This window comes from Xyrauchen texanus, chromosome 41 (genome assembly GCF_025860055.1).
Source record: "Xyrauchen texanus isolate HMW12.3.18 chromosome 41, RBS_HiC_50CHRs, whole genome shotgun sequence".
NCBI classification, from domain to species: domain Eukaryota; kingdom Metazoa; phylum Chordata; class Actinopteri; order Cypriniformes; family Catostomidae; genus Xyrauchen; species Xyrauchen texanus.
The window spans coordinates 4,411,149-4,432,237 of record NC_068316.1 but is presented as its reverse complement, the minus strand read 5'-3'; the positions used below and the strand labels follow the sequence as shown (position 1 = coordinate 4,432,237).

Below are 21,089 nucleotides of genomic sequence, written 5' to 3'. Positions count from 1 at the left end.
CCGATCCTCCATCAAATTTCACAATGGGTGTGAGACTCTGTGGCTTGAAGTCCTCAACAGGTCTCCGTCTAACTATTACATGACCAGGTGGAGGATCGGTGATGATCTGGGGGTGCTTCAGCAAGTCTAGAATCAGGGAGAATCGTCTTTGTGAAGGACGCATGAATCAAGTCACATTCAAGGTTCTCCTAGAAGAAAACTTGATCTCTTCTGCTCTGACAATGTTCTCCAACTCTGATGATTGGTTTTTCCAGCAGGACAATGCTTCATACCACACAGTCAGGTCAATCAAGGTGTGATTGAAGGACCACCGGATTAAGACCATGTCATGGCCAGCCCAATCTCCAGACCTGAACCCCATTGAAAACCTCTGGAATGTGATCAAGAGGAAGATGGAGGCCACAAGCCAAAAAACTAAGCCGAGCTGCTTGAATTTTTGCAGCAGGAGTGGCATAAAGTCACCCAACAGCAATGTGAAAGACTGGTAGAGATCATGCCAAGATGCATGAAAGCTGTGATTGAAAATCAGGTACACAAAATATTGATTTCTGAACTCTCCTAAAGTTAAAACATTAATATTGTGTTGTTTAACAATGAATATGAACGTGCTTTCTTTGCATTATTCAAGGTCTGAAAACACTGTTTTGTTATTTTGACCAGTTTACATTTTCTTTAAATAAATGCTCTAAATGATCAGATAAACTGATAATTTTGCAGTGGTCTCCTAATTTTTTCCAGAGCTGTATATATCGTCCAATATTAATTTCGCAGGATAACGTTTAGACTTAAATTTGCTGACCTGAGTTGTGACCTGTCAGAACCATTTTTTAACACAACGTTTTATGCTATATTTATAACCAATAGTCTAATATAAAACAATGATAAACAGCAGTATCATATAATCTAAATATGTTAATATTCATATATTTTGTTTTACAACAGAAATTCTGCGAAAAATGCCACGTTGAGGAATCGGTTTACTATTTTCTTGAACAGACAGAACGAACCGATTCGCAAAATGATTCGAACGGTACGAACCGAACGATAGGATCCAGAGAATCGATTTGTAATTGTCCTTATGAACCACTAGATGGCAGCATCCTAAACTTTATAATTCATTTTGAGTTCCCCCTGTCTTCTTTGTGTAAACAAATCAAGTATCTTGGCCAAAATACCATTAAAACAACAGAATACCCTCCCAATAGTCTCTCATTCCCCCTTGACTAAAACTAGACAGCAGAACAAACAAGCTACATTCAGCACAGAAACATCTAGCAGAAATACTAGCGCAGATAGACGAGACCCTCAAGCAATTTGAAGCATTGAAGGCTGCAGTATTCACCTATGCTGTAAACAAGAGGTAATAACTTGGGATGTTCTGTCTGCCGAGATCCCAAAACAGCTCGTTAGAAGCCACAACGAGCGGAGGAGAAGATCTTGAGGGGGATCTGCTGAAAATAACCAAACCATGAGAAAGAAAATCCAATTACATAGAGACATGCATTGCCCACCTGAGAGCAAATGTATTTTTTAGTTTTCTGAAAATATGAGTGGTCTTAGCCTATGCAAATCTCACTGCAGAGGTGCTAGGGTGTTATGGGTGGTTGCCAGGGCGTTGCTATGTACTAAGGTGTACTAAGTGGTTCCTATGGCATTAGCAGGTGGTTGCTTAATGGCCCAAGACCAAAAGCTCTTAAGAAGAGTCTATTGAAAGCCAACCTGCATGACTACTATTTTAAGTCCCACCTGATGTGCAAAACTACACATGCTGTAGAGCATTTGTGATCACTGGGAGAGAGAGTGTGACCTTATTTCAAAACTCAAGAGAGAACTCCTGCCTGCAGGACATCCCGCCTCACAATGACGCACTATAATCAGTCACACAGTGCAACCAGTTTCTGCTATTTATATCAGAGTCATATGCATTAGATCAACAGTCACTTAAGAACTGCAGATGACTCACACTTGACCTCCCTGGTTTACTAAAAACTTAAAAGGCTGTCATTATTTACTCACCCTCATGCCGTTCCAATCATGCATGCTGATATTCGCAGTTGTTTAATACTGCGCAAGATGTTTAAATCAATTTCCCTGCTTTGACTCAGAAAATGAGGTAAATGTCAGAAGATGACAAACTCTTGAAGAACACAGAAAGGTCAGTACTGTGTTTGTGAAGGACCTGGCAGCCATGACAGATGTATTTGGTGAACTTCAGGGCCTGTCACTCAAACCTCAGGTGGGTAATCAAGCTTTTCGTCTAATTAAATCTAAACAGCAAACATGACAACGGCATTTACCATGAAATCTGAGAATCCAGTATTTATAACAAGATTAAAGTTCAAGGTTGTCTTATGTTCATTTCAGAACATCAGTGATGGATCAAAGGTGTCAGTGTCATAATTGACGATTGCAATGTTTGGATTAACAAACCAACATCTTACTATCACTAGCCTGGCCCACTGAAAAAGCTGGAAAAAAAACCCAGCAGGTTGTCCGATTGACTAAATCATATTATTTGTGATCTACACAACAAAATGGTGTTTGTCTTATAAAATAGTTTTCTTTGCTTTTGATTAATGTAATTCCCAAAAATGTGCACTCTACTAGATTACATTATGAAGGGTGAATGTGAACCAATCAAGTACAAGGGCAAGGGGATTTGAGCAGAGGATGTTGTTTTACTCAAATAGCAAAAACTACTTAGCATTTAGCATGTTAATCTATTCTATTGCTAACAAGTAGTTAGCGGACTAGCATAGCAAACAAAAATCAGCCTTTTGAAACAGAAATATTAGTAAAAAATTGTTAGGGACACATATAAAATCACCTTGAGGATACTTAATTGGGTCTTGTAAATTAACTTTATTCCACTCATCATGTTGAAATTATGTAAAAAAGACAAAGAATTAATGAGATTACCCAAGAGGGAAAAATATGTTGATGTACCTCGATTGATTCATGTGGAACAGAATCAAAACATGTAAATTCAAGGCATTGTTTTTCAGTATGCATACACATGTATTGTCACAGAATTGTATTTTTAATAAGATTAATGCAACTATTATTGTACAGTATCTTATTTCTAACTTTGTTATGTCATGTTTTAATCAATCAATGAATGAATTACTATTATTGTGCAGTATTTGTGCCATACTGATCAGACATTTGCAGCCAGATTTTATATCCAAGCTAGTTTTGCAGACAGAGAGTTTTACCAGGGCAAAAATACACCGACCTGGATAAAGTGAGGAGACAGCAAGTTAAACTAGGACAAAATGTGTGCAAGTACAATCAGAGAAAGCATGAAAAGAAAGGAGAGATAGAGGCGTAATAGAAAGGATGAGTGAGATTATTGAATGAGAGCAGAATAGTGTTCAAGTGCTTTATTGGTCTGGCTAGTTATTCAAAAATACTTCAAAATGCAATTCACACAAAACAATTAACTTGTCAATTTCCAAGTTCAAAGCCATTTTGATATATTCTCTGGGGCTTAAAGGAATATTCCGGGTTCAATACAACTTAAGCTCAATCAACAGCATTTGTGGCATAATGCTGATTTCAACAAAACAATACTTTTGACTCGTTTCTTATATAATAATAATAATAATAATAATAATAAGGTTACAGAGAGGCACTCACAATGGAAGTGAATGGGGCCAATTTTTGGGGAGGATTTAAAGGCAGAAATATAAATCTTATAATTTTATAAAAGCACATTAATTATTCTGTACATTAATTATTCTGTAAAAACTCATATATTATTTGAGCTGTAAAGTTCTTTAAATCTAAATTTTTTTTACAGTCATTTTAGGGTTTGTTGGTATTACAAGTTGTAAAATTGGATATTAATTAATTTTATCACACTTAAATCATGTTAACGTGCAAATTGTTTATGTCTTTTTTTAAGTAAGCAGTGAAACAATTTTGTTTTAAAATATTATTAATATTTGAAAAAACATTTGTTGATTAAATCAAAGTCAGGTGGTGTAACAAACATGGTAGACATTTTGTTGCCGTGTGAAAAACAAACAAACAAAAAAGCATAAAAAAGTGAAAACACCTTTAGACTCTCATAACTGTGTGTGATATTATTAAAAAATAACAATAATAATAGCCTATTAATAATAATACTATTTTGACATTTTTAATAAAACACAAGGCACATTTTGTTCAGGTCAAGTGGAGTATAATACAACTTTTTGATATTAGTGGCTTTTATTATTATTATTATTATTTATTTATTTTTTATTATTATTTATTTTATAATTTTTTTATGACACCAACGTGGAAACGAGTATTAGCCCACAATGATATTCCTCATTTTTATCACCTCGGACAACCTTATTTGTCAGCGACCCGTAAATGAAATGCTGCAACAAAGCCGCTCAGCCGTTAATTATGATGTCACAATGCAAAGAATTTTAGGATACAATTTTAAATCTGGTGCGCGTAAAAACACCCGATACAAACTCCTGTTCGCACCATGCGCGCGCACACTCACCCATCGTCCTTCTCTGAACCCATCCAATCCCGCACCTGCCTAAACTATGGGTTGCTCCTGGCTCTGGAGGGTCTTTGTGATCACATGAGCACAGAAATGAGAGAATGGCCATTGGATGGGCGCATCTGACATCCCCAAACGAACCCTGGATGCTGAGAGACACAGACGGGACGTGACGAGGACCACCGCCGTTCTCCCAACATCCAGAAGCGGAAAAATGCAACGAAGTAGGTCATTCACGCATAGATACGTACGCATGCCAACCCCCCACACACACACACACACACACATAAACACTCACTCACTGCACATCGCCGATGACTGAACATACACACAACAGCATCATCTCACAGTGTGCTCACAGCACTCTCAGACCGCAGCATCCTTCAGGAGCACAAAGGACACCAGACAACAACACAAAACCAGCAGAAGGAAACCAGAACTGTCCTTTTACACATGAGCACTTAAAAGAATTGAAAAGGTTTAAAAGCTAAATAGAGCAAGTAGAACAATGCACAGTGTGTTTTGTTTAAAGGAGGACTGATCTACATATCTCCAGCAGTGACCTGACCCATCCTGAGTGTTGATGACAGTTGTTGTTTTGCCTTATAACAGAGGCATGCTTTTTTGCAATCTCAATGGACAAGGAATAATTTCATAGCCACTACATCCTGATTCAGTGGAGAGACCTGGACGCAGCATTTGGATGCAGGAACATGAGGACACGCAGCGGGGCACCAGCAGGTGAGTTCAAGAGTCTTTGATGCTTCTCATTAATCCAGCTCATCGCAGTGTGAAATTGAATCCTGACAAGTGAATTGGTTCCTTTTGTTTGGAGATGCTTCGTTTTGACCAGGCATGATGGAAATTAACTTGCCGTACTGAAGTGTTCTGTTTTGCACTGTTGGTGCCACATCATTTATTTATGAATTATAAATGATGTTGATTTTTCTCAGAGTCAGCAACGCCGTATTGGCATGTTTCTTAACATTTACCATATAACATCTACAATACACAGTACATATAGTAAAATGAATGGGCTGTAAGGAAAATTAAGCTAAAGAATAAAATAAGAAATACAATAAAAAGCATAAAAATTCATATGGGGATTATTTTGATAAAGAAATATCATTAGCCTAATATGTGTGCAATGCTTATAGCTATGGAGCCAACAAGTGGGTGTAAATGTTTTTATTTATCATGTGTAAAATTAAGTAATGTGGCCAGTGAAGTCTGGTAGGTTAAAGGTCAAAATCAGGGCGTAACCTGAACAAGGGAGAATTTCAGGTCAGTAAAGAAAACATTGTTATGAGTGTTAGAAGGGCAATTATGTTGCCTTTACACTGTATATTATTACATATGCAGTGCATTCAAAAAGTATTTAGACCCCTTTACCTTTTTCACATTTTATGTCGCAGACTTGCAGCCTTATGCAAACATTTTTTAAATTCATTTTTTCCCCTCATCAATCAACACATAGCACCCCATTATGACAAAGCATAAAGAGGATTTTTAGATATTTTTTGTGTGTGCAAATTAATAAAAGTAAAATTTACATAAGTATTCAGACCCTTTGCTATGATACTTTAAATTTTGCTTAATTGAAACAATTTTAGGCTCATAAGGCTCAACAAAATGTGACAACGTGAATGAATACTTAATGAATGCTTTCCCATTACAGTAATGCATATTTACATTTACATTTACATTTATGCATTTGGCAGATGCTTTTATGCAAAGCGACTTACAGTGCACTTATTACAGGGACAATCCCCCCGGAGCAACCTGGAGTTAAGTGCCTTACTCAAGGACACAATGGTGGTGGCTGTGGGGTTAGAACCTGTGACCTTCTGATTAACAGCCCTGTGCTTTAGCCACTACGCCACCACCACATATAAAAAGTGTAATTGTCATTACTGTAATCTAAACCCTTATTTTGTGTTCTGGTAATTTTGACCTGGATTACACATTTTCATTTTACATTTACATTTATGCATTTGGCAGATGCTTTTATCCAAAGCGACTTACAGTGCACTTATTACAGGGACAATCGCCCTGGAGCAACCTGGAGTTAAGTGCCTTGCTCAAGGACACAATGGTGGTAGCTGTGGGGCTTGAACCAGCAACCATCTGATTACCAGATTACCAGTTATGTGCTTAGACCACTACTCCACCACCACTCCATTTTACTCAATCCATTTAGAATAAAATTCCTTGACTTTGTTCACATATGGTTTCTGAAAACACACAAAACATTCAGACCATTTTCTTTACATTTCTTGGTTTTATTTCACTTTGTTACACTTCCTGTGTTCCCGGTCAAAAATGACCAGCCATTTGAGATGAATGGATTAGACTACAAAATACAGAAATATTCAGGAGCATCAGGAGCATCCCAATCATTTAGATGAGCACATACTGTATGTGGATGTGTGTTTGCACACCTTTTTGCCTTTTAATATTTAAAAACAAAACATTGTTTAATATGTTTAATAAGCCATTTCCCTCATGGGGACCACTGGCTGGGCCCCACTAGGTAAGTGATCTCAGATTTTACTATAATTGTGGGGACATCTGGTACCCACAATGTAGCATAAACATGTACACACGCTAGGGTTGGAGAGTAACGGAATACATGTAACAGGATTACGTATTTAAATTATTACAAAATATAAGTAACTGTATTTCACTACAGTTACAATTTAAATCATTGTAATTAGAATACAGTTACATTCAAAGGTTATTTGATTACTGAAGAGATTACTGAAGCATTTTATTGTCATTTGTTTAATTTCATATTTAGTCCTTTCAGATGGAAAACATTTATACATATAAATGATGTGATCCAAAGTGCATTTGAACAGCGGTGAAACACTTTCTTATGATGTGTTACATTCATACGAGCAGACAGAGAAGTACATTTGAAGTAAGTTTGGAGCAGAAGAAATAGAAATAAACCTTGAGTAAATTGTCAGCTTTATGCTCAGATAAAATGCTATTTCTAGCCATTTTACATGCACATGCTACCAGACACGATCATATTTATTATATCAGGAAAATTCACGTTAGATCATAATTACTTTTTTTCTAGTTATATCTTTGATATTAGGGCAAAAATCATATTCTTGATGATAATTGTTGTATTGTTTTCCTGTAAAGATATCTAAAAATCCTTAAAACAATATAAATTTGATTAATATTGTTTTAGAAACAACACAGCATAATATATTTATGTTTTTCAGAGAATGTATTTTTAATGTGTATTTTGTCTTACTGTACTGGCAGAGTTTTTATAGTCAAAACAAGTGAAAAAATCTACCAGTGCTGAAAAAGTAATCCAAAGTATTTAGATTACATTACTGACCTTGAGTAATCTAACGGAATACGTTACAAATTACATTTTACTGCATGTATTCTGTAATCTGTAGTGGGATACATTTCAAAAGTATCCCTCCTAACCCTGCACACACACACACACACACACACACACACACACACACACACACACACACACACACACACACACACATACACACTCTACTCATCAAATGATGTTGTGTTTGGACTCATTTGAATCGGGAGTTACGATATGTCATTGTCTATATGTGTGTTTCAGGAAGTAATAAACAAAAAACACTCCTGTTTATTATATTTATGTGTGTCAGTGCTAATTTCACACACTAATACTCACTGCAGTTTGACCTCTGAGTGACCTTTGCTCATTGCATTTTACCAATTGAGATCTTTCCACCTATGCCATCATTTTTATGTTTTTACCAATTTTTGAGATAACACACTTGTGAATTATGAGAACAAAACAGAAAATTAAAAAACATTATTTAAACACTGTAAAAAAAAATAAATAGTGTGAGTTTACAGTAAATTCCTGGCTACTAGTTGCATGACTTTCACAGTATATTTTACAGTAGTAATTTATTACAAATACTTCACAGTGAACCAGATCAATACATTGCTGTAATGTAGCAATGCTGTGCTATAGAATCATCATGATCATCTGTACTTGTTTATATACAGGGTTTGACAATTGTCACCATTGTTGAGGTTTGTATGCTGAGTGTTGATGTCTTGCATGCCTGATTGACAACTCATGATACAAAGTTAATGAGCGATAAAACCAACCATTATAGCCTAGCTTTTGCAAACACCCCTACCTCATTGTGCATTTAAAATGATACTATTTCTTTACATTCAAATGCATCATATGGTATAGTGTATACATCATGGGCCAACATAGTCAACCACTAAATTGTCTATATTCTCCATACATTAAAATACAAAAAAGTAATTGTGTTCTTAAACACAACTGGACCAAATGGGTGAAATTGAATTAGAAATAAAAAGGTCCTATCCAAAGGAAACACTAAACACCCTTATGGTGATTTCAAACATAACACTAATTTGTTGTGTTGTGACAAAAAATGACCCAGCCTGCATTGATTTTACAGTAAAATATTGAAAACGGTACATAATTGTAAAAATTACTGTTAAATCTTGTAAAATCCTGGCAATGTTTTTCAGTGAGCACTGGTAGGATCAGCTACATGCATTGTAAAGTTTTAAAATTACACATATTTTGATCAGATCAAGCAAGTGGCTATTCATTAATTACATTATTATTATTATTATTTCTGCAGGAAGTGCCCCACAGTAGCCCTGTGAGCTCATTTCAATAAAAACAAATATTTGTAAAAATATGTTCAAAAAAGTAATACAAAACCTGTCATAATTACTAAAAAAGAAGTTGATGGAAAGATCTAATGTAATTTATTGGGATAATATAAGCAATATGAGAGATTTATTAACAATCTTAGTGGGCCGGTCATTTTTGACCGGGAACACAAAATGTGTTTGCACAAACAAACACAACACAAGGGTTGAAAAATGCAAAACTGTACTGCAATCATTTGTTGTACTACTGCCTTTAATGTATGCTAATCTTAATACAAATGATTGTAGAACAGTAATGAGAATATAATGTGAAGCACTTTATATATATATATTGCAGCTAAATAAATCCTGACTTGTTTACATGAGATTTACCCAGACGTTTTCATTCACACCAAGAAATTTACACTAAATGTTTTTCCAACTGTGTGATTAAAAAGCTTGAAGAGGAGACAGGGGAAAAGATATCTATAGCAGAGTGAAAATGGGAACACCACCAAATCAATTTCTCATCAGTTTCTCAGTCTAAGGCTAAACTGGACAGGAGGTGCCCTGTGTCCAGAACCCAGAACCTCTGGAAGGTCACCTTAAGGTCATTGGAACCCCAGCAGCCTAATCCGAGACAGCCAGTTTTGCTGTTGCTTACATGGTCCAGTTGTTTAGAAAGGGGTCTAGTTTAGCCGCGAGCACAGCTCGCTGTCACTATGCATGATGCTGATATCACGAGTCCTCATTCTAGGTCACAGTTTTATTCCCGTGAGCTGTTCTAGACATCAGAACTGTGATTTTGTTGGTGACCTTTCTTGATGTTTACTGAAATATTTATGAAGGCTTGACTGCTTAATCTGTGAGCATGCAGTCAGTTACATGACGGAACAGCAGGGCAGAGTGTGGGTAAAGAGTAGAGTTCTGACCACAACAGGAACCGGAAAGGAGGACACTGAAAATGCATAGAGTTCGACAGAGATAAAGACATGAAGATTCATAGGGGAAACAATTAGAGCTCTTTCATATCTATTATTTCTTACAGACAGAAAATAGATAGACTGGAGATGAAATAGAGACTTTTACTTAAGTGTCAATCTCGTGTGTTTCCTTTAGGCAATGTTTCATACTGACTCCTAGAGACCAAATATATCAAATGAACAGCAAATAAAGACTTTTTGGGGGTTTTCTCCTTTGAAAAGGACCCGAGTAAACCTTGAGTTTCTGAAGAGATCTCAACAATGTCTCAAACTGCTCAGATTTGCCGAGATATACCTTGTATCTCAAGCTCTCTCAACATTTATGATATTAATTATATCAGGTTTTGTGGAGGAAATGGCAGGACTCAAACACAGAGTAGTGATATGAGCTTTTTTAATACCCCAAAAAATAACAAAAATAGACCCAAATGGGAAAAACACAGTGCAGTGTGATAAACCAGATGACGGGCTTGGCTGGAGCAGGGTGGAATAAGACAAACAGGGTGGGGCGGGGCAGAACGGGACGGGACAGGCCAGGACAGGACAGCAGGCCAGGCCAGGAGAGGCACCTAACTGGGAAACATTCAGAACGAATTGGCACAAGACAAAAAACACAATGGGGTTAAATAGGGAAGAAAATTAGGAGATAACAAGGAGGGCAAGTGAAAAAAATCAACTAATAATCAGACATATAATAAGGCAAATGAGAGGGCGGGGTTATCACTGAAGACAGACATAACTGCACAAGGGAATGAGTGCCTGCATTCAGTCACAGAGTAAATAAATCAAACCAACCGAAGTGGCTGAATCCAGACACAAGATATAAAACAGACATAGGACACGTAAATGTCAGGGATCTGCCACAAAGGGGAAAAAACCCCAAAACTAAGGGCAGAACCCTGACAAATTATAGATATCTACAATTCAGTTTTCACTAAACGCTAATACTTGATGTCAGCAATGGAATTACTTGATAATGCAAATTCTTAATATCAGTAAATACATTTGCAATACTAAAACGTTACATTATTGATATAAAAACGTATGTTTTTACTCACGGGAACACCCATTCATGGGACAAATATTCAAAAAATATCATTCTTGATACCTGTATCTGCATTTAAAGGAATATTCCGGATTCAGTACAAGTTAAGCTCAATCGACAATGTTTGTGGCATAATGTTGATTATCATAAAAAATGATTTTGACTCGTTCCTCCTTTTCGTTAAAAAAAGCATAAATGGAGGTTACAGAGATTCGCTTACAATGGAAGTGAACGGGGCAGTTTTTGGAGGGTTTAAAGGCAGGAAGGTGAAGTTTATCATTTTATAAACATATTTACATTAACTCTTCACTTGTGTATTATTTATGCTGTAAAGCGTCATTTGTACAGTCTTTTTAGGGTAAGGGGCATTACATCGTCATGTCAACAAATTTGTAAAATTGGATATAACTTTATACAGAAAAGGTTAGTAAGTGATTTTATCACACTAAAATCATGTTAACATATATTGTTCATGTATTGTGGCTATACTTTTGAATATTTTAACATTCAAAAATTGGCCCATTCACTTCCATTGTAAGTGCCTCACTGTAACATTGATTTTTGCTTTTTTTTAAAGAAAAGGAGGGTTGATTCAAAATTAATTTTAGTGGTAATCAACATTATGCCACAAATGCTGTCGATTGAGCTTAACTTGTACTGAACCCGGAATATTCCTTTAATTTCACGATTCATTCCTGTTCAAAATGCAAATACAGATATCTATAATTCATTTCTTACTAATTTAAATTCCAATTTCATATATCAGCCATTTACATCTCACTTGTAAAACTATAAATGTATTAATATAAATAGTTACACTGTTACTAGTTCAAATATCAATTGCTGTAACAACTAGTTTTAGTGACTACAACTCTTAAAAAAGTTTGATATTAGTAATTTGGTTTACACTGTAGTGGCAATGTTCATTTTAGATACCTGTAATATTATTGTAACTAGTAAAAAAGCCTTTTAAGATTTCTTTAATTACTCCTCAAATTACTTTCTAAAATACATTTCCATATCTCGGGAATACCAAATTTAACATTTTGATATTGACAGATATAAAAAATTTGCATCTTCACTAGTACATTTGTTGATTTCTGCAATTCGTATTTGTACTAGTAACAATACAATTATTAATTTCAAAAACTATTGTTTTTACTGTTAATACATATCTCTACTCTCTCACTGTTTGTGTACAATTGTCACATTTTTAATTACTAAGGATTTATAGGAGAATTACATAGAATTATGATATTTCAATCAAATATACAGAAGAAATCTTTGAGCTATGAATGAGCAATCAAGAAGCAATTTAAAAAAGCCATGGCGATCAAATGACAATCAATTGAACACTTTGCAAGCAGTGTTTATAATTTGAGTGTATGTGTGTGTGTGTGTGTGTTTGCATGTCCCAGTGCCCAGGTTGGGGTACTTCCAGCGGGGCGGGGCAGCAGTATGGGCGCAGTCCCGGTGGAGGACATGCAGGTGCTGTCAATCACCTCTCTCTCCACCTCTGAGGTGGAACAGCAGTATGAGCTGATTGCTCCTCTTGGGAAGGGCACCTATGGAAAAGTTGATCTGGTGGTGCACCGGACACAGGGTGAGTATGTATAAGTGTTATGTGGCTTAATGGATGAAGATCTGGGCTGGTGGCTGAAAGGTTGTGGAATGCACGGTGACACCCTAGCATTCTGTCTAACATCTCCTTTTTGCATTTTGGACGTTAGAAATAGAGAGTCATATAGGTTTGGGATGACAAGAGGGTTAGTATATGATCACAGAAGTGCAGATTTGCACACAGTGCACAGTATACATATCCAGTAATGCTAGTATGTCACTTTGTATCATAAAAAATATTTAATAAATGTAAAAGGACCCTCTGGTGACTCATCATTTAGATTCATGCATTTGCATATGCGTGTGTGTTTTGCAGGCACTAAACTCGCTCTGAAGTATGTGAGTAAGAACAAGACAAAGTTGCGTAGTTTTTTGCGTGAGTACAGCCTGACTGTCGCGCTGGGCTGCAGTCCGTTCATCATCAAAGTGCTGAACATTCTGTTTGAGACCGAGGACAGCTATGTGTTTGGTCAGGAGTACGCACCTGCGGGAGACCTGTTTGACATTATCCCACCTCAGGTAGGATGTCATAACCATGACTTCACAGCATAAATACACTTTTGACCTATTAAAGAATTAGGCAGGGTGACAGCCTTAGTCACCATTCACTTTAAGTCACTGGAAAGAAGATGCAGTGAAAGTAAATGGTGACTGAGGCTTACATTCTCCTTTTGTGTTCCACAGCAGTAAGTAAATTACATTTATATTTCGGCAAATTCTACCTTTAAGATCTTTCGCACTGTGCCATTATTTTCATGTTCAATTAATCCTCATAAAAAAAATAGGCTTCCTTTTCTTTATGCAATAATATTTTAATTTTGGGGTGAAAAATAACCTGGAAAAGTTTTTGTGAGATCCTTCTGTACATACTTTATGGTCAAACTAGGTCAACAAAGGTTAGCGAGCTGCTGGTGAATCCCTTATACACTGCATGCACAATTATTAGGCAAATTGCATTCCTCGTCGAACGTAAACGTAACGTAGAACAAACACAATGCTCGCAGTCAATCCAAAATGTTACTGAATCTCAAAACTGAATGTTTCACAAAGAAAAGGTGAGTTTTGTCTTTCTTAGGGGAATATATAAGTGTGCACAATTATTAGGCAACGAAATTACAAAAATAATTTCTCCCAACTCAATTGATTATTCTCAATTTTCAGAGTAAGCACAACAAATAAGTAACACAAAATGACAATTAAATAACATTCTTGGCCTTTCAAAAATATTCAGTGACCAATATAGCAACCATAGCCTCCCAAATGCTGTTCAGAGAGGTGTATTGTCTTCCCTCACTGTAAATCTCACGTTTGAGAAGGGCCCACAAGTTCTCAGTAGGATTAAGTCAGGTGAGAAAGGGGGCCAAGTCATTATTTGGGCATCTTTGAGGCCCTTGCTGGCAAGCCAAGCAGTGGAGTACTTGGATGCATGTGATGGAGCATTGTCCCGTATGATGATCATGGCCTTCTTGAATGCTGAGGACTTCTTCCTGTACCACTGCTTGAAAAAAGCACTTTCTAGAAACTGGCAGTAGGTTTGAGAGTTGAGATTCAGTCCATCTTCAACTCAAAAAGGTCCAACTACCTCATCCTTAATGATAGCAGCCCATTCCAGTACCCCTCCTCCACCTTGCTGGCACCTGACTCAAAGTTGTGTCCATTAGTGATCCAGCCACGGGACCATCCACCCTGTCCATCAAGTGTCACTCTCATTTCATCTGTCCATAAAACCTTATCTGTCTTCATGTATCTCTTTGCCCAATCTTGATGCTGAATATAATCAGTGGTGGTTGTGTTTCAGTCTTCTTGGCCTTGGCCATGTCTCTGAGCACTTGGCACCTTGTACCTTGGACACTCCAGGCAGGTTGCAGTTCTGGAATATGGTGGCACTGGAGGATTATGGGTTCCTGGTAGCTTCACATTTAATTCTTCTCAAGTCTTTTGCTGTTAATTTGCACCTTTTCTTCTCCATGCATTTTTTGCGCCCCAGTTGACTATTCACAACAAAATGTTTGATTGGCCGGTGGTCACACATCAATAGTTTAGCTATGTGTTGCATCCATCTGAAGCATTTTAAAATTTGTGACTTTTCAGTGTCAGTTAATTCTCTTTTTTGGCCCATTTTCCTGAAGTAATGAAGCTGCCTAATAATTATGCACACCTTGTAATAAAGTGTTAGTCACTTTCGCCACACCCTCCCTCGTTACACAAACACACATCACCTGAAAATGATTGAATCCAAAAGGCATTCAAGTTTATATGGGTTGGAGTTGGAAAATTTGCATGGAAATAATGATAAGATCAGAATACTCACTTGTCTAATAATTTTGCATGTAGTGTACATGAGCTTGAGTACCTTGTTTCTCAATATTTCTTCAGCCTATTGACGATATTCTAATATATTTCTGAATAATTATTTCTTAATTATTATTAAAAAATGGTGTTTGTTTTTTCAAATCAGATGAACCAGTTATTTCAGTGAAGTAGATTCAAAATGTCAAAATGTGCTGACCGTTGGTCTCCTTCATGATAGGGCACGAGAGCAACAGCACCTGCATCACGTTGCTTTCACAACTCACTGCGTACCACAATGGGAACACTGGGAACACTGAAAACAGCGCTTCATGAGCCCTGTACTTGCGCACAGAACAGTGCGCCACCCATTCACTCTGAAGCACATACGGACCTTGAAGGTTCATGTAACTAGTCTAATAATGTGCTCATTAAGAAACGTAGTGGCCAAATAAAATGGGCATTAAATCATCAGGATATTCATGATATTGTTAAATTAATATGGCCAACAAAATCGCAATTATATCTTGAATATTTTATATATCGCCCTGCCCAATAGTGTCATAATGTTTTTGATTTATAGATAATATATAAATAATATTACTACTAATTAGACTTTTAGCTTATTAATGCAAACCTGTGGATATGCCAATTCTTATAACTATTGCATTATGAATTGTGTTATTTATTGCTTGTGTTGTTGGGAATACAAACTATTAAAAATGCTTTACTAAATAATACTTATAGGAAATGCAAAGAAAATGTCCTATTCCCTGAAAGATATTAACGAAATTAGTGTCCTGAGCTATCTCACCTGTCTAGTGACAGCACTAAACTCTGTAAAGCAAACAAAAATTGCTGCTCTCAATAAAGCTCATTTTGGTATCTTTGGAGCAGTGGCGGAGCTGAGGGGGTGGCCAGGGGGACTCCACTCGCAACTGCTGTTTTAGTAATTTTTTTGGTCATTTAAAAATGTACATCAGTAATTTAGTTCTTTAGAGGTGAAATCATCTCTATACAAATGTACAAACTTAACATGTGCGCACACCAAGGTTGCCAAACCTCTCTGTCCCGGGTGTCATTGTATGCACTCACACCCCACCCCCCCATCCCCCCACCAACAGTCCGACGACATAAAAATTCTGCCATTTCTGTGCCACCACAGATAGATCGCTTACCCCTTCCTGGCCACCCCTTTGAAAAATGTCTGGCTCCGCCCCTGCTTTAGAGTTCAGGCTTTTGGAAAGAGGAGGCGTGGCTAATTCAAATTCTCAGCCTTGTGAAAGTAAAATGGCTGAAATCGCTTACAGCACCTTTAAATGTTATTAATATAGTTATTTTTTATGGTATTTACTATAGATATATTATCTACTATATGAGCTAATTAACTCACATTTCCATTCAACGTTCTTCTGGTAATGAAACAAAAATTAAATAAATAAATAAAACAACAAATGTTAAAATTCCATGTTGGGAACCTCTAAAAGGTTCAATATAGAACCTTTCCACATGGCTCAAAGAACCATTTAGGGTTCTTTGGATAGAATATTTCAAACATTCCAAATATGAAACGAGTGATAAACACTTTTAGGTTCTATATGGAACCTTTTCTTCCAAGAGTGTACTTGTAATAATATTATATACTCTCAGTACCCCCTCCAATTATCATATGTGAATTTGTCCTTCTTATGTTTGTTTTTCTCTTTCTCATCTCAGGCCGGTTTGCCGGAGGAAATGGTCAAACGTTGCGTTCAGCAGCTGGGTTTAGCTTTAGACTTCATGCACAGTAAAAGTTTCGTTCATCGGGATGTGAAGCCAGAAAACGTTCTTCTATTCGACCGTGAGTGTCGACGTGTCAAATTGGCTGATTTAGGAATGACTCGCCGGGCGGGCAGCAGAATCAAACGAATCAGCGGTACCATCCCCTACACCGCGGCCGAAGTGTGCCAGGCCTCGGTATCAGAGGGTATCGTTGTGGCAACGACCCAGGACGTTTGGGCATTTGGAGTTCTGCTGTTCTGCATGCTTACGGGAAATTTTCCTTGGGAAGTTGCATTGCCTAGTGATGCATTCTTTTCAGAGTTTCAGCGCTGGCAGCGGGGGGCGTGTCTGCCCGGCGCCGTACCGTCCCAGTGGAGGCGTTTTTCTGACGATGCGCTGCGCATGTTTGGCCGGTTGTTGGCGCTGGAGCCAGAGCGGCGCTGCGGTGTTAAAGAAATGTTTTACTTCCTGAAATATGACCTGCTGAATCATCATCGCCATAGAGCTTCCTGTCGGGCTTCAAGGAGAAGTTCCACGCATTGCTCCACCCACAGACACGCAGAGCCCTCCCCTCCTTCTGGCACTTCTTGTCTATGCCCCACCCCCCTCAAACGTAGCATCCTGTCCGAGCCACATTCTTCTAGAGAGGATACATCTAAAAGTCCATCTCCGAACCGTCAAGACAAGAGTAAAATGATGATGACCACTCCAATTGAAATTTGTGTATGAAGCCAATACCGCAGGTCTCAAAGTATGGTTTTTTCTGGACGACCTGAGATTTTTTTCAAAATGGTATCAATATTACATTAACTAGGAAAAATAGCAAAGGCAAGAATGACAGCAGACTCCATATTATATGACAGAAGTCTACAGCACAAACTACCATAAATGTAGGTCCTAAAAACTCTCTAAACCTGGTGACTCTAAAACTCTCCTGATTTAAAAAAGATTTGTCACTTAAGTATTGAATTAAGCGTAATCGCTTTCATTTTAAAGGAAGAGTTCACCCAAAAATGAAAAGTCTGTCATCATATACTCACCCTCAGTCTTTTCCATATTGGTTACTGGGGACGACAATCTCCAAAAATGACAAAAAAAGCATCTTTAAAGTAATCCATACAACTTGCTATGTTTTTCTGAAGGCATATGATAGTTTAGTGGGAGAACACACACAAAAAGTTGATGATGATCTCATCTTTTCTTCATGTAAGGATGTGTTGCACCAATATAAATATCAACTATGTCAAATTGTTGACAACACTTGAGTTAAATGAGGTTTTGAAACTTAAACCTGTGCCTTTACCTCACACAAAGCTGTTATATGGCCCAAAAGACTTGGAATATAGTGTACTATATAGTATAGACTAGTTTTAAGGTGCTTTCTTTGTCATTTTTTGAGCGTTTTCAATTCAATTTTCAAAATTTCATGAGAGTGAGGAAAGATGGCAGAATTTTCATTTTTGAATGAACTAACCATTTAAAGGGATAGTTCATCCAAAAATGATCATTTATTCACCCTCATGTGTATGACTTTTTTCTTCTGTAGAACACAAATGAAGAATATCTGAGCTCTGTTGGTCCATAAAATGCAAGTAAATGGTGGCCAAAACTTTGAAGCTCAAAAAAGTACATTAAGGCATATTACGCCCCGGCTCTAGGGGAATACAAATCACCAAAGAGGCGCAACAAATAATTATTGGGTTGTGGAAATGGAATCCCAGAACGCATCACTCCGGTCGACAACCAAAAACTCTTGCACAAAATTGAAGCAAAAAGTAAGTAATTTATTAAAGAATAACAAGTGAAATAAAGAGCAAATCTTCAAGGTGTCCAAAAGGCCAAAATAACAAACAAAACGAATATAGAAAGTAAAAGGGAAAATTAATAACCTACTCAAATATCAAAAGAAAATACATTTATCTTACCTAACTCCCTGCCCAAAAAACAGAGATCAAACAATTACAAAATAAACAAGGCAGGACACCCCTACGCTCCACACTGTTAAGATGGTTTAGACCTTAGGAGAACGGCTCAAAGGTTATCACAAGATGCACGTTCACTTGAACTAAATAAAGTTTCTAATACACAATTTGATCATCGGCCGGAGGAGGGATTCCGGAGCTCTCAACCCACGTCGCGACCGAACCAAGAATGAGCTCCCAGACAAGTGCCAGCAGCGTCCTTATAAAGACCACGCCCTGACTGGACAACCAATGGCGTTCGTGCACCCCGATCATTGGACAACCTATTAGAAATCAGAAAAACAAAAAAAAAAACAAAAGAGAGAGAAAAAAGAAAAAGACAGAGCAATAGAGAAAACAATTAGCTACATAAACACAGGTCATAACAAGGCAGCATAAAAGTAATCCATAAGACTCCAGTGGTTTAATCCATGTCTTCAGAAGCAATATGATAGGTGTGGGTGAGAAACAGATCAATATTTAAACCCTTTTTGCTATAAATCTCCACTTTCACTTTCAAACTCTGAAAATGAAAGGGAAAGTGGAGATTTATTGTAAAAAAGAAAAAAAAAGATATATATCAAATAGTATGAAATATTGATGTGTTTCTGACCCAAAGTAACTGCATCGCTTCAAACCACCGGAGTCCTATAGATTACTTTTATGCTGCCTTTATGTGATTTCTGGAGCTTGAAAGGTCTGGTCACCATTCACCTGCATTGTGATGACCAACATAGCTTAACTATTCTTGAAAAATATTTGTTTGTCTTCAGCAGAAGAAAGAAAGTCATACACATCCAGGATGGCATGAGGATGGGTAAATGATGACAGAATTTTCATTTCTAGGTCAACTATCCCTTTAATGTAATATGGCTACCATAACTTCACTTTTAGTGCATTAAAAACCAAAAAGTTCAACGAAGAAGGGAAGACAAAGATCTTTTCGTTGTGAAGTTATCATCGTCACGTGACTTTTCAACCAGCCTATTACAAAATCATCCATCTGCACCAATAGAAGAAAAAGATTATTTTATACTGGACTAAGATACAAACATTAAAACAGAACTCAATGCCATGTTGACTTGGAGACATCACTGCCTATTTGTTGAACTTTTGAAAGACACAAATACACAGAAAGACATTCTTTAAAGCTTCCTCTGCTGTACATTTCGAGTTTTTTTTTAAGAATAACGGCACAGTCTCCGTAGATTACAGGGATTTTAGTATGTGTGTTTGTAGCTGATGTGTATATTCAAGCACCAACTTTCCATGAAATCTTTGAAGATATCCATCAGGAGCTGTTCATTTTTGTGGGAGTTTTTTTAAACTGTTCTGATCTGTTCTGTGTTTTTCTGTAATGGGTCAATTAGGCTAGAAAAGCCTCAAGGGATTGCTCAAAAACACAAGAACATCTGCTCTCTAGAACATTGTTACAGTTCTTTGTCCGGTGTAGTGCTAATTTGTAGAGAAAGGAATAATAAACTATCACTTAACTTAAACAGAGATTACTTTTAGTCTTAAACTAATGTCTCACCCCCCCAAAAATCTGGATTAATCTGGAACAACATGAGGGGGAGTAAATAATAAGGGGTTATTTGCAATGATTTTATGCACTATTCCTTTAGTTCAAGTGTATGTTTACATATAGCTATAGAAGAATATTAGATATTGATTGTGGCAGTAGATAACTGTTAAAGTCTTAAAATATTTGAGGATACTTTGCAAATTAGCACAAGTTTCTCATTAACAACATGCTCATAGGACAGAATATAAGAAGTACTACAAACAATATGGTGCTCTGTCATACATGCAAACGACTAGTTGATGTTATGAAACAATAACAATCATAGAACAGTTTAATAGTTATGGATTCTGTTCTTGTTAGTCACTGAATTCTGTAAAAAGTATATAGTTGAAAATTACCTTGGAATATCAATTCAAAGAAACAGCTGGTATTTATAAATATCAAATTAATAAATACACATAAAACTGGATGTTATTTAGCTGCTGTGAGTAGGAAATGCCATAGATTGTTCTGACTGATTATCAGCTAATTAAACATCTTAAATGCACTGCAAATTGCCTTTCCTGTTTTTAACTATCCATTTGATCAGTCCTTTTAAAAAGGGTTAGAAATGATGAAATATATCAATACTATACTAGGCTTTATAAAAATAAATTGTAGTTATGTTCCAGCTTTGTTATCTCTTCTTGTCAGCATATCAACTAATGTTTTTTTAACATTAACATTTTAACATGTA

The 21,089-nt window shown here is 36.8% G+C and overlaps 1 protein-coding gene across 1 annotated transcript; it reads left to right on the top strand.

Moving 5' to 3' along the window:
• The first annotated feature begins 4,877 nt into the window (after nt 1-4,877).
• On the top strand, nt 4,878-20,873 carry sbk1 (SH3 domain binding kinase 1). The gene is made up of 4 exons (XM_052114130.1): nt 4,878-5,245; nt 12,616-12,800; nt 13,134-13,336; nt 16,823-20,873. Exons 1-4 carry the CDS (start codon nt 5,208-5,210, stop codon nt 17,594-17,596), a joined length of 1,200 nt encoding a protein of 399 aa, XP_051970090.1. The 5' UTR covers nt 4,878-5,207; the 3' UTR covers nt 17,597-20,873.
• The last annotated feature ends 216 nt before the right edge of the window (nt 20,874-21,089 follow it).